The following is a 15696-nucleotide window of genomic DNA, read 5'->3' as shown; positions in this document are numbered from 1 at the left end:
TTTGAAACATCAAGCTGTCTGCTCAGTCACTGCTTCATGGGCGCTCTGACCAAATTAAACAGGAAACGGCCCTCCCCGAGCCTCACGGCTGGCAGGCCTTACCATTAAAAACTGATCTGTGATGACGCTGATTTCAATGATGAAACTAAGAAGAAATATGGTGCTTCCACCCCCAACAGGAATGCAAAATGAGGCTTTACACCTCTGTGTTAGCAACCTTTTCCCCCTACAGCAAGCTACAGGGCGTGTTTTTTGTAATAATTCAGGCATTCCACTTTGAGTTTGCCTTAGGACCAACAAACCATGACCCTAATCATGAAAGCAGGCTGTTAAAAGCACGATCCGTGATTCACATGTCAACAACGGTGTCGCCATGCTGCCTGAATTTAAAACACAGGATTGGAACATGTCCTTCCTGTCTTATCAATAAAACATTTGTGTCTCGTGTAATAAACTTACAGATCTGGAAGTTGTGCAACAAAGCTGTGATTGCATGAGTGGAAACTAACCAGTACAGTGATGTGACAGACAACTTTGTTAGCTTCAAAAGTTCTTCTTTATTTAGGCACTGGCTGAAAATGACAAAGAAAAGTCACAAAATAATACACTTTATTAATGGGAACACATAACACTACAAAACATTATCACAGTTCTGTACCATACTGAAATGTAACAGGACTTTTTTTTGATGTGACTGAGATGACAACATAATTACACATACAGTAAGCAATAGAACAAGAACACATAATTATCTGATCAAATAAACGCAAACAGAAAAAAATAATCACTTGAAGAGGTGTTTCATACTGTCAGTGAGATAGAATCTAGCTTTTTTTTCTTCTTTTAAATATACAACAACGCAAACGTAACTTCATTTAGTTCGGATCATAAATGACGACGACTGTTCTGAGCTCCCGAAGGCAGGTTTACATTTCCAGGAGCTTTATGTCACATGACACGATTCCTAGAGAGCCCTGAGTTTTCTTCCTTCATGTGTTCGGCTTAATTCTGAGGATTGAAAACGCACAGACGATGGTGCACACACACACACTTAATAGTATAAAAGTAAAACAAATGAATCACAGTCTTATAAATATAACAAAACAAAACAGAATTTCTGGTAAAGCTGCAAAGCCGTAAACGTTTCTGACAGCAAATGATTCGAAATAATGTAAATAATGTCACAAATGTTATGAATTTCTCAGTACTGAGATGGCATCACTGTGAATGCGTTACATTTTTTAACTGTTATGCATCCATTTCACTGTGATCCGAGCATTAATGCCACAAGTCTAAATACAGAGATTTTTTTGTTGGGTTCTGTTAATCTAACATTGAAGATATTCGATTTTGCAGCTTGACCAGAAATGTAAAACCGAAGCGTCACAGGAGTTGTGGAGTATTTCTGACATGAGGAGGCATGTATGTATTTATGTATGTATGTATGTATGAGTCATGTAGAGTGCTATCTGAGCATTTACAGGGTAGATTAAAGTGGCTTTACAGTGACTGATCAAACAAAAAATGTGTTTGTTTGAAATCTTCTCCAACAATCGGCATCTTGAACAGCAATAATTTAAGGGACTGTTTCAAAATTACCATCGAAACCAATTCCCCTTTTGGTGCGATCTCTTCCAAGATACTGCGTGAATGGGAATGAAATGGTGCTGATTCTCGAGAACATTTAATGCACGAATACCCGAGATTAAGCTTAAGGACCTAAATGATTTAAATACTGATGTGTCGTACCAGAATAAGTGAAATGAACTGTCTCTGTTAGATAACACAAACACAAATATCTGTAAAACAACTTTGAAAATATTCAAAGGGATCACATTTTATGGCACCGTTTCCTAAGTGCAAATGATCAAAGAAAGGCAACAGGGGCAGACACGCGCACAGAAGTAAGCAAGTACAGTATGAATAGTTAATCTCTGTACTGAAAGTGGTATTGCTGCAGTCACCCAGTGATTTCAAACCCATTACCAGGAAATCTGGAAATTACTGGATATCCAAAGCACTTTAAAACTAAATCTTACATAAAAAAGGGTGTAGTTATGACAGTTACAACTTCTTCGCTCAGACTGCTGTATTATAATTAATAAGGGGTTCTTAGAGCACTGAGTGATCTGACGAGGGGGTGACCTTAGTGGGCTGCAAGTTTATGAATGTGCAGCCGTGTTGGGTCAAGAGGAAGCGCGTCTCTGCTGCTGAAGCCCTGCTCTGGCTTTCTGCTTGTCGTACTTGACCGAGATAATAAGGAACACCAGCAATGTGACGCCCTGGATCCCCGCCAAGAGGAAGAAGTAGTAATGCAGAGAGCAGTCATTGATATTACCTGCAAGAGAACAAAATAAGGACATGTTATTAATAGAATATGTGAGAGTTTAGCTGAGAATGTGCACGATGAAACTGGCATTCATGTAACTCTTAAAAAGTTGGGAGCTGCATGAAGGAAAAAAAAAAAAGAAGACAAATATGGAAATCTGGAGAACAAAAGCATTGCAACATATTCAGAGGGTGACAGCAGGAGGGTTCTTTGTCACAAAGTACTTCTCCACGTTAAAAGAATACCAAAGGCAAAGGTAAATGGCCACGAGCTTGCAACTGTGTCAGGTTGCTGTGTGTTCAGCAGACATAAAAGGGGTGCTTGAAGTGAGCATGTTAAGGAAACACGATTCTGTCAGGAATTAGGATGGAGCGAGTGAGTGGGGGGGCTGAGGGCTTGTTACTTCTCATTTCACCATTGTGAAATCTTGTGAAAGTGAAGACAATTGACCCCACACTTCAGCGCTGATAAAGGAAAGCGGTATTGAAGCAACAGAGCAATGCAAGCCCTCAGCTATTATTCCAGCCCAGGAGTCTTTCATCGGCATTAAAGCGATTTTTGTTCCTGGTGGGACTGGGATGTGATTAAAGAAAAGAGAAAAAAAAGAAAGGTGGAAAAAATAAACTGATGCTTCCACTGTGATCTGTGGGACTTTCTTTTCTATTTTGGAGCCAGGAAGAGAAGACAAAAAGACAAAGCAGAGGGTTGCAGAAGACAAAGAGGAAGCAGTGATGGTATTTGCCGACATTCCCTGCACATTTATTCCTAATGGATTTGGCAAATCCAGCCCGACATCGGCCAACTTTGACTGTCTTAGCATTTGCTACACTGTTGGCTGAAGTGGCCATTCTCATTCAGCGACAAAGCTCGAGAGGACAGCTTAAAACAAATCCTGTTTTGGTCATGCTAGGGGTTTACATGAAGGGCAAAGCCGATACAGTTGGTTTCGCTGGTCAAGTATGGTGACAATTGGATTGGCATTAAAGCAGCTTTTTGTACAAATGACCGTGCGAGACAGATCAATTGACTTTCAGCCAACAGCATGAGACGATGCTGTGAACTACTCTGCTGGACACGGAGGGATTTTTAGGCTATTATTATTATTATTATTATCTATAAATGTGGAAATGTGAAGCCCAGAGTAATCTGACGGAGAAGCAGGCTTGATTTTAATTAGATAAGCGTCTGAATTAAGTCAAGTTCTGTGTACTCACGTGGAGTCTAATTATGCCTGTCAGTTTAAAGTTAACAGGCCCCTAGGTTAAGGTAGTATATGGTATACAGCATATGGTCTAAGATTTTTCATTTATTTCATTCTTTTACTTTTCTAATGATTTTACTGAGCAATTAAGAAACATGAACAGTGTGCTGCAGGCATGCACTCACTTACTGAATCACTGAGATTACGTTTAAAGTCAGCAGTTCTAACACACAGTGAGGTTGAGCCTTTAGTCTAAACACAAAACACAACACAAACATACACAGAGAATACAGAATGTGTAGTTCACAGTATGTTGCTTTAAACTGTCTTTTTTGTACAATATTAGGATGATGACTGAAAATAAGAAGAAATATAACAAGGACCTTTAATCACATGAGGTTCATTAGAATATTAAACACAGACATATTAAACAAAATCAGGTAAATCTAATTTTAATACCACAAAAGTATTTGACTTTTTAATCAATTATTGAAGATGTCATTCTCCTTCTCTACCTTAGCTATCATAAATGTTAGGGACTTTGGCCATAACCACTTGCATGTGTGCTCTGGGATATTACCACGGACCTCAAATATCAACGTGTGTCAAACGGACCAGACCTCTGTATTGAAAATCATATGAGAGCTGGGTTTAAGACTGTGACCCAGACACCAAAGCAGAGTTTTCACTTGAAGAGTTAACAATTTCCACGGCTGTCACAGTCAGAGCCTTTTCCTTTTCTCTATCACTCATATCGTTGCCCCATGAATTCAGCCGCCACGTTGAGGTTGACGTACTGTGGCATCTGAGGGAAGATATTAAGCGGAAAGAAACCTAACTGTGGTGCATGCCAATGTAAGACAGCTCACAATGCTTTGTTTACCCATTCTACTTGCTAGATTCACAGACTCCCTGTGACTCCACTCCACAAACTGAAATTCAAGTTGAAGGTTGCACTGGAGGAGATCCAGCGCACATTACCAAAGCACAAGTGCAAGACGACAGAACAGAACTTACAGTGATCTCCAAAGAACAGCTACACTGAAGGCAGTCCAGAGACACTCGGCGAGTGAGCTGCCAAATTTAAATCAGGTGAGGTTTTAAGGGTGGATCGCACAGTGCGTTCCAGGCAACTGAGTGACTGCTGAATGTTCTGCACCAACTAAAATGCTGTCGTGCTTACACAGCCAGTTAAATGTCTGTGTAACTTAACTTTTCTAGAAATTATTGAAAATTAGCCCTCTTCCTTTAAGGATGTTCATTGATTTCAGCCTGGCCTCAAGTCTTAGATCAACTGCCGTCGGTCCTTACTGCTCACTAAAAATATAAAAAAAAAATAGAAATAAATCAAAGAAGGGATTATGGAGGACAGGCAGTCAAACATATGGGTGCTTTGAGAATACTGGAGGGCAAGATGACTTAACAAATGCATACATAAATCTGTCCATCTGACCCGCCATAATTTATAAATAATAATGAACAAATGAACAGCTGTGACTTACAAAAAAATGCCAGTTTTACATAAAAAGGTTTTTACAGAAAAGCCACAACTCACTGCAGAGGTGCGATCCACAGCTTCAAGTTCCTTCTAATCAAAGAGCAGAATTTGTGGCAGAGCTCATCAGATAACACCGTGCACATTGTGCAAATACAGATGGCCATATTCCCACTCGCTGTGCTGTACGCACGTTCTTGTGGATAATTAGACATTAAGGCGAACAAAGCAGCGCTGCTACGATAGGATACATCCCTCAGGAGCGACTCCTCGTCAATGCCCTGTGCACTGGGCTGTTTCTATAGCTTGAAACCTTTGATCAAGGAACAAAGACGCAGCTGATGACTTTGACCCGGGCTGAAGTTTTAGCTTATTTTGTGATGTCATCTTAATCTGGTCAAGGGTGTAAATTGTGAGAAATAGATCAAAAACCAAGACAGTGTTTAAATAATTCATGAAGATGAAAAAACAATGTGTTTGACAGCAGGGCATGAAAGGAGAGGGGTTAGCGCGGTGAAGGTACTTAGATTTTCAATCGATAATTCACAGATGGTAAAAAAAGAAGAGTCTGCTGCGGTAGTCTTAATTCACAAAGCAGTATTGCATAAAGTAATATAGCATACAAATGATGTATGGGAACACATATACATGCTCAATAGTAATAACAAGAGTGTTTACTAAAATATGACCCATTTAATGTAGGATATAGACCATAGAAAAATAAGTGCAAGGTCTACAGAAACATATTCAACAACCTCTGAGTTTGCTCCCGGGTGCTCGGCCTGCAACAAACCAAGATTTTACTAAAGTTTCCTTCAATTTAAAGTAAAAAAAAAAAATCAAAAAACCAAACCCTTAAAGTAGCTTTAATAATATTCTAACAGATGACTGGATCACAAACTTTGTTCTAGTTTTGCAAATCTACCAGAATGAAAACTGCTGCTGGTAAAAAAAGTAACATCCAATTTTTTGGAGCAGTACTGAAAACAGTGCAAGGTTTTGATGCAACCTATTGTTTTCGAACATATGTTTACGGTTTTCAAAGTATTTAATCAATTGTTGGGAGAAAAAATATGCCCAAAAGTTCTCCCATTGAAATGGATGGGAGGGCTAGAATGTGCCAACTGAATGACAGCACAACTTCGTCCAAGGAGATTGCTATCCTATTTTTACCCTAGTGTGACTGAACCAAAGCACGAGGGCACAGGTGTGTGTTGGCTTTTAAAATTAAAGCCCTTGGATTATTACTGGAAATGCAGTATGCTTTAAAATCTGCTAAGTTTTCAATATAAAAGCACTCACTGGCCAACAAGCACTTTGCTACTGGGATTTTTTCATGTTTACTTCAACAAATTTCACTTGCTGACTCCAAATCTGAAAAATGCTTTGATCTCAAACATCACGTTTTTTAAGTTATAGTATTCCAAATGTTGGACAAATAAGATGAACGGACAGAAACAGCGATGCATTTCAGCATTTAAGAACAAACTCTGATCTCCCGAAAAGTGAAGCCAAAATTAAGGAAGGTGTTTTTGTTGGTCCTGAAATCCCTGAACTTATAATTGACAATAACTTCCAAAGGACACTGACGCTAACTGAAGCAGCACATTGGGAATCATTCACACAGGTTATCCAGAGTTTTCTTGGAAATCAAAGAGCAGAAAATTATGCTGAGGTTGTGGAAACATGCTGAAAGTCCACCAGCTAAAAAAAATGTCACTGAAGATGCACTTTTCACATTCTCATCTCAACTTTTTTCACCACAAAATCTGGGAGATGTCAGCGATGAAAACAGGGAAAGATTTTATCAAGATATAAAAAGTGACGGAAAATTGGTATCAAGGAAAATTTAATCTAAGCATCACGTGTCACCACTGTTGTTTCTTGGATGTGCAGTACAAGTGCAAAAGCAAGTGCCTCAAACACTTTTGAGCTGGTCTTGTTTTATTTGAGCTGCCAGAAATATGCTTAGACACAGATCTCATATAATATCAGTGTAATAAATAGATAAACTGGTATAAAGTTCCTAGTAGCAAACAAAAAATGTGTTATGTAGTATTTATAGCCTGAGTTTCAAAAGTCTTATGGTAATTATAGGCATAAAAACATCCAATTACTTACTGGCAAATGCTTTGACCCTTCAGCTTTTTTTTGCCAATCTTTTAAGCTACAAGCAACAATCAGCAAAGTCCAACAGCCAGCAACACTAAAGACTCTAGAGGCGTCTAACGGGAACCATCAGTTTCTTAATAGAGGGAGGAAAAAAAAACCTTAAACCCTAACCTGCACCACACAATGCAACAGAACAGGCAGGAGCAACAACCCCACTTCATAAAAATCCCATCGTTTAGCTAAATCTTAAATTACATTCAAGCTCCACCCCTCTCCAGGGCCCACTTGGCTGCAAAGCACTTTTGAAAAATATAAAAAACTAATTACAGCAGCACAAGACCAAACAAGGACATACTTAGAAAAAGCACGCATTAATAAAGCTGATAAACATTTGACAGATGTATGAAAATTAAATTCAAAGCGAGGTAGTGAGGGGAGAAAAAGAGTACCGTAGTACTGCTGATACACTTGTTACTAAAATGTTGCCATGTTTAGAGGATCTGTTTGGCAGCTCTGAGTTAGTAAATGTCAAGGTTGTGATTAGACTGAATGCCGCAAACAGGAGGGGTCACCCATCCAATACTGGAGCGTTGTAAACTTGTGGGATAATTTACCTGCAAGTGGGCTTGAGGAGACCATGTGAGTCGAAATGAAATGGGTCAATATCAATTTAATGTTTGAAAATGGATCAATTGATCCAGACCTTCGGTATTATAACCCAACATTTTAATGCTCCAGTGACTTCAATGCCATCTTCAGCCTGAGAATGAAATCGGGGGAAAGAATCGATGCATGTTTGCTTCAGCAATAAATATTATTTTCTGCAGCTCTCTGCCAGCTTGGAAGACTTCATGATTGATCCTGAGGTTTTTAAATTGCTACAACAGGCTAACCATATGTATGCGCCCCCTATTACTTCTGGCGTGTATACAGACCTGCACAGTCCTTTCAGACAGAGTTTATGTTAAATTCTACAGATCTGACACTAGAGGCTTCTATTAACACCCTGACATTTCACGAAGCCCGGCCCAACAGGATGTGCGAACGTCAGCTCGCTGTGAATATCGGAACATGTGCCAGACATCTGACATAACATCAGCCAGGACTTGAATGCTGGTAAAAGAAAAGGCCATTTCCTGTCACGTGACTACAGAAATTCACAAAAACCATTCACTAACAGTGAATAAAACCTACACAAAAGGGAAGGGGAATTAAATGCAAGCGCCATTATCTAAAGACAAAAGCCTTCTCTTGTGTAAAGGATAATATTGCATAGAGCGTAAAGGCTGATGCTTGACTGACTTAGCCTGAGAATAAAAGTAGCTGCAGTGTTTTTATACCAGACCTATATGAGAGAATGTGATGGATGACTACTCAACCAGATGTAACTACGGTGGAATACAATTTGTTGTGAGATTTAAGGGATCAATAATTTCAACACGAGCTTGAAAGGTTTCAAGTTTGAGAGCTAAAATGTTGCATAAAGCACTCTGCGGACCACTGCCGTGTCCTTCAGTTGCACACACACAGGGTCATTCACCCCAAGAACAAGAGCAGGTTTTGTACCCATCTAAATATACCAGACATAAGGATTATCACACACAGAAAACAAACAAAGAAGAACATCTAAAAACTAAAGACTCATCTGCAGTGGCATTGACGTTTGAGCTGCACAAGTGAAGAGAAGCTCACTCAGCAAAATAGGTCATAACTGGGCAGAAAATTAAAAAGATAATAGAAAATTTTCAATGACTGGCTCTTTGCTGACTCTGTCCAAATGAGGCAGGCTCCGTGAGGAAAAATGTTGCCCATCCCAGGGTTGGAGCATGCACGAGACTGCAGATTCCTTCTTAAGATGAGCAATAGAATGACTTGCATATCATTTAAGCCATTTAAATCTTGGACGAGTGCTATAACTATCTCTGTGATGCAGAAAATTACTGGAAATAAAAAGGGAACTACACTACTATTCAAAAAACAAATATAATTTAAAATTTTAAAACCAAACACTTACAGTGTTGTCAGAAAGTCCTTTGTAAACACATTTTACTTGCTAATTGTATTTTAGTGATGAAAAAGAGGCTTATTTGCTCCCTTAGTTTCTAAGACTTTTAAACAATAACTGACCAGTAAATGGACTGGTTTATATATAGTGCCTTTCTACTCAAGTTGTCCCCTTCCCACTACAAATCTTATTTACCCTTAAACATTTATTCATACAGTGCTATGGCGAGGTGCACTGTTCCATCATTCACACTCAGGCATCAGGTGCAAGTTGGGGGTCAATATCTTGCCTGAGAATATTCCGATCGGTGAGTGGTAGTCAACCCCTTCTAACATCTGAGCCACGGGCACCTCTGGTAACGCTAGTAGCTGGGCTAAACACACTCTGGCCTGATGACCACCATCCATGTTCAGTGCAATTACCGCTTAAACAAAACATTTTCGGGATCACAGCTTACACACATTTACTTTGTAGCACACTGCCAAATCATAAGAAGTCCCTGATGAGATAAAGAAGGGACATAAAAGACAATCATCTGGAAAGGGTTACAAAGCTATTTAGGAGGCTCTCAAACTCCACAGCTCAACGACCCACAGCAACAAAGATTACTGGAACAAGAGCGAACAGCAGGAATAGCCAAACCTCTTAAAACTTCCCAAGAGCAAGTCTCAACAGATGCAAGAAATGACAAGTCTCTGTCACCTCAACACGTGTCTATTTTTGACTCCACTAACCAAAACACTGGGCAAAAATGATGCTCTTGTGCTTGCAGAAATATTGTGATGGCGCATCACAACCAAAAGCAATAATTGGATTTCACAAGTTCTTCTATAATATGTTTCAAACCTATTTCAATGTGAGAATTAAGGAGTTGCAAATAGATATATCCTTTAACCACAGTTACAAGTAATATTCTGAGTACCACAGTCTTTCTGTTTCAGTCTGCTGATGGTAACAGGGGTGCACAATGAGATTTAGGTGCAAGTTTGCGAACCTTTTGTCACAATGCAAATGTGTCCACGCATTCATACTGGATACACTATTTTTCTGGCATGCTCTCTCACATAAGAAGCTGTGTTTACGCAGGTTTAACCTTTAGTTTTTTAAAAAAAATACGTGACACAGTTTAGTTTAGGGGGAAAAAAGAAGTAAATATGAGGTTGAATACTTTGTTATGCTACTGCCGTGTGCAGTTATATTACAGCCACTGTACCTTCTTAGTTAAACCTTTAAGTGTCTAATTAATGGTCATCTAAGGTTTTGGTACCTTCTTTGATCTTGTCTTTTAAAAATATGAAAACACAAATCAGCCATGATCGTCCCTGACTTCTTTACCAAACCGAAAGTTTGAATCTGCAAAACAAGGAGAAAGCTGAATTCTCTCTGTGACATTTTACCTACACTGAATAACAGAGGCTTGTGCAGAGAAGGGGGATGATAGAGCTACAGCATGACAGGAGGGCTGAGCATCTACCAGTGTGATGCCAAACTAGCAGCGCCATCTCCATGTAATGCTCGAGGGACAGCTTTACTTAAGAGGAACAGGCCTATGTAATCAGACCCCCAGCCTGTGATTAATGCTGCTGTCTGTCTTCAGGCCTGTGCAGGTCAGTACAGCTCGGCACAGCTCACCCAAGACGCTGTTTACCGCACGCCATGTTGCCTGCAGCCATGGAAATAAGCTGAATCTTTTCCACGTAGAGAGCCAGGAGATGTGGAAAAAAGCTAGCATCCAACAAAATGTGAAAAACAGCCACAATAACAAACAGCATAAACCCTGACTGTACGTAATGCCTAAGCTTTGTGCCGTATGTCTTTAATCAGTGGCCAGGAGGGTGTTTTGTTCCATTTCTGCAGTTCACCTTCTTTTTTTGGAAAGCAAAGGGAGTCTTACGGGCAGAACAACTTTAGCTTACCTTCCCCTCAAGTTATGCACGGCTGAGCAAAGGATGGATATATGAGGCATGCAAAGCATTTTCTAGTGCTAACATCATCAGAAGTACCACCCTACCTGTCGGTACACTGTATTAATGAGCTATTAGGTGTTTGTGGATAAACAATTTACAGTGTTGGCTTATTTACTGAATGCTCAGGGAAAAGTGCATCTGGGTGGGGAGCCTCTACTCACTGGGAGTCCATCCATCTGCTGCCACCACCACGCTATTCATTCTAGCACTCGGACAGATTTACACAAACCTTTTGTCGTTAGTCTGACATGTCTATTTATAATGTGAAACACTCTTAAAACAAGAGACCTGTGCAGGGTGTTGTCCCCCTCCTTTCTGTGTATAATTTACAAAGTCTTTAAGTGGATTTTAAATTAGCTCAAGCTTTTGAACATTCTTAAGCTATGTTCCTGGAAGATTAATTTCAGGCAGTCTGAATCGATGCCTCTCTTGTGGTTTTATACCTAAAGTCGATGTGGGAATACAATAGTATGTGGTCTAGCACTGGGTACCTAACAGGATGCTTGGCAAAAGAGGTGACAGGTGACTTACAGATAGCGCTGAGAATCATGTCACTACTGTGTGTTTTGATAATGATGAAGTGATGAGAACAGGTTGAAAAGAAAACCAGCTTTTATTTCAAGTTTAAGCACAAGTGCTTGAAGTCTTCGCCTTTGTGGTAGCTTCACCTACACCAAATGGTTCCAGGACCACATTTTTCAATAATACAAAAACACGCACAGACATATGTGTGCGCTTACACTTCCACAAACATACAGGTGCACGCACACACGTGCTATCTGCTTCAGTCGAGTTCTCTACCTCTTGATCACGGTACGTGCGACGTACCTGCCAAATTGGAATTATCATGAGCTAAAATATCTCTTACCGAAGTCTCTATGGGATGACATCCAGCCAATTGACTTGAGGGAGACAATAGCCAGCAATCCGGAGCCCACAAAGGATCCAATCCCAGAAAAGAAAAAGAAAAGCCCCATGATGGCACTCTGCATGGACTTGGGGGCTGCAGAATAGGCAAACTCCAGGCCTGCAATAAAGATGAAAACACATACGTAGAAATATATATGATTAAATGTTAATGTAACGCAGCTTTATAGTTTATATGGTACAACATGTAATGAAATATGACAAAAGCTGCCACTGATGATGTAATGTAACTTGGAATTCAGTGCTACTTAGACACAGGATTTAACCTAAACACGTTCTGAATAAATCCAAGTCTGAGATACTGGAGCAACAAGGTAACATAATTTACTTGGATACGAGCGGTGTGATAAATAATAATATGTGGAAATCTAAGTCTTTCCCGACTAAGATTAATGCTTCTTCACTTTCAATGTCATCTTCCGATGCATCTCTGGACCACTTTAAATTACATTTGGGGAAATGGGAAAACTTGCACGGAAGCAAATATGGCAAGCAGGATTGGTAGAGAAAACAATATTGTGTTGGTATGTCTAACAAAAAACTGTTCTTTTTAAAAGATAGTCCCCCAGATTTCAGATCATTTCAATTGAATGTCCTTCCTCAGAGACCCCAGAATATTACACAGTTTGTGCAAAACCCAGAGACAGCCTCTTGGTTTTAGACACACGGTTTTCTGGATTGTAAACTGTGGTAACGCCACTGATATAACAGCTTATCTGACTCATGATCTATTACAATTTACATGTTATTGCCCATAAAAGTAACCAGTACCCACTAGGTGATCAATGCGTTTAGGTTTAATCAAAGATCAATACTGTAGGAAGAGTAGTGATTTTTGTTACTTCTAGTGGACAGACAACTAAAAACATCAGGCATGCTGGTGTACATTTTATGGGCGGAGTAACATTTCAATCCCAACTCTTCGCGTATTTATCCATCTGTGTAAAATAATTTTGTTTTTGTTTTTTGGGTGGGTTTTGTTGACTGTTCACTTGTTAATTGCAAAAGAATTCCTTGGCAGCTCATTTCCTATTGTGGCACTGGACTGTGGTGTTTGTAAGTACTAAATAATTTGTGGAAGACAAATTATTCAGTATTTACTGTGTGATGGAAAAAAAACAGACTGGAGGGGGGGGGGAAAAGAGCAAGAAACTTTCGAGAAAGAGAGAGGAGTATGGGGAGAAATCTGTGTGTCCTCTGCCTAAAACATTCTGTCTTGCTGCAAGCTGACATTGATAATTTCATGGCACCTCAAACATAGGAGCCCCTATAGCTACATCTGTCAGAAGAGATTAGGGACTTGTGCTTATGTGTGCCTTTTAACATCCTTGGAGGGTAACATTGTGCAAATTAACGTGATGAACAGTTTCTTGACAGATACCTGCGATAGTTCTGAGAAAGAAAGAAAGAAAGAAAGAAAGAAAGAAAGAAAGAAAGAAAGAAAGAAAGAAAGAAAGAAAGAAAGAAAGAAAGAAAGAAAGAAAGAAAGAAAGAGGGATCCTTTTAGAATAAAAAGGCACAGATAGATGTGGCAAATATTATCACTGGGTATGCATGAAAATAACCTATATAACCTAAATGCCTCACCTGCTTTCAGGGAGTGTTGAATGACAAGTTTAATTTTAATAAGGAACACAAAAACACTCAGAAGGGGAATACATATGTACATATCTGATGTATATATTGTTTTCTATTCCCAAGGTCAGAGGTTTTTTTATGGTTTAGAAAGTAACATAAGCCTTCTACTTTTTTCATAAGAAAAAAAACATGTTTAAAAATACTGCGGGCACTATTTTCTTTTCTTTTACGAGAGGGTTTTGCATTTTCTTGCCACCTTAAAGCAGACGAACTTGAGTGGCATATGTGGAAAGCATTACCCATTGCCGTACAAGACTGGGGACTGCAGTCAGAAAGTTTGATAGCACCAGAGGTTTTACACAGATTTATTCAAACAGAAGATGACTAAGGGGAAATATTCCTCTTTACCAGACACATGCCACAATTCTGTCAGACATTTTGTCTTGAACTAAGCCCTGTGGGATGGAGAGAGAGAGAGGGGAGAGCAAGTTTATTTTAAGGATCCCTATAGCTTTGTCAAATCCCGGATTTGACTTTCATAGGGACTCTCTTTACGCAAGTTCCAGTGTTTTATAGATGCCTTATGCATTTCTGCTCAAGGGTTGTATAATACCCAAGCTCATTAAACAGATTTCAGTTTCCAAAGATTTTTAAAGATGACAAATGTTTTCTGAGGGAACTGGACTGACCAGATATTCCTTCAAGTCCTAAATATTAATGGTCTCATTTTCACTCTTAAGTAAGAAATAAAGAATGTACTACACCGAGACCACACAATATGTTGTAGGACATTTCATAGTAGTGGGAGAATGACTCAATCATGCCTAGAGGGATTAACAAAGTTGAATCACTAAGGCAATGACTGCAAGAGAAAGTAAGCAAAAAAATACAGATTCCAATTAGATAGATAAGCAGAATGCGAGGTATATTGCCCTATTTTGTATGTCTGCATGCTAAAGGATAAAAATGGCCCACAGCTGCTACTCCGTTCAACGCAAAACAACTTCATAAAGAATTTCACATTTAGTGCATTTCTTACAAACACAAACAGCATTAAAGCAAATCCCCACATTATTGTATTACTGGGGCAATATGCTCTCCCCAAAGCTGTTAATGAAAAGGCATTTACTCTTCACACCAGGGCTCGCAAGAAATGAAATGACTCTCATTTCTCGCGAGTTTCTTACCGAGCAGTTTTGAGCCGATACCTGGAAAATGATCACAAACAGGACTGTAGCTGTTGTTTGAACTAAGAGCTACTCTGACCCGCCTTGAGCCAATGCAATTCTTTTCTTTTTCATTGCTTTTGCAAACATAAATGACAGGAAATGTATTTCTCTGAGAAAAATAAATAAATAAATAAATGAAACACTTGAAATTTGAAGCACAAAAATTTTGTGGGGAGAAAAAAATACGGTTGAATTGCCTTCTTAGAATCGTCTTGTCTCGACTAAATAATGTTCACAAACAATCTCAGCCATTGTAACATTTTCTACGCTGACAAAGAGGAATGTAATTACAAAGCCTTACCAGTATTAGTTTAACGTATTTGCTGCTTCTTACTGGACAAATGATAGAGATGGATGAAAAATTATGAGCCTATTTAAAATATTACAAATTAGAGGTGCAAATAACCTGTTATACTATGTCATCTTAAATGTAAATGAATGTAAATCTGCAGTACAATCCTTTTAAAAGTGCAATTTGATAAGAAGAAATCTTAATAGGATGTTTAAGAGCCGTTTTCTGCTTCTTTGGTGTATGTACGCAGATGTAAATGTCAGATCTATCAAACTGCTGGACTGATAATTAAACTTTCATTTGCTATGGTGTAACACGTCCTTATTAACAGCGTGTCAGCTGTGAAAGCTAACTAAGTGAATATGTGTCAGTGCAATTTGTTAGTATTATCTCTGAGCCGTCCCTTGTTTGTAGAAGGAAAAAGGCCCAATGTAAGAGTCATTGCATATGATGGCGCATATCTAAAAATGTCAGCTTACCACACTATTAAACATTAAAGGTGAAAGCTTTATATCACGCTCCACCTTGCACTGCAATTACAAATATAACCTATCTGTACCT

General features: G+C 39.1%; 1 protein-coding gene across 1 annotated transcript in view; it reads right to left on the bottom strand.

The window, feature by feature from the left end:
- Positions 1-548: 548 nt before the first annotated feature.
- Positions 549-15696, bottom strand: part of slc15a4 (solute carrier family 15 member 4) — a 29228-nt gene continuing 14080 nt past the window's right edge. Inside the window, exons 8-9 of the mRNA XM_080893187.1 lie at positions 11978-12136; positions 549-2338 (exon numbers count right to left, since the gene is read on the bottom strand). Coding sequence (XP_080749313.1) covers positions 2187-2338; positions 11978-12136 — 311 coding nt within the window. The 3' untranslated portion in view covers positions 549-2186. The remainder of the gene's footprint in view (positions 2339-11977; positions 12137-15696) is intronic.

Source organism: Rhamphochromis sp. 'chilingali', assembly GCF_963969265.1.
Source record: "Rhamphochromis sp. 'chilingali' genome assembly, chromosome: 10".
NCBI lineage: Eukaryota > Metazoa > Chordata > Actinopteri > Cichliformes > Cichlidae > Rhamphochromis > Rhamphochromis sp. 'chilingali'.
This window is presented reverse-complemented; position numbering and strand designations above follow the sequence as displayed.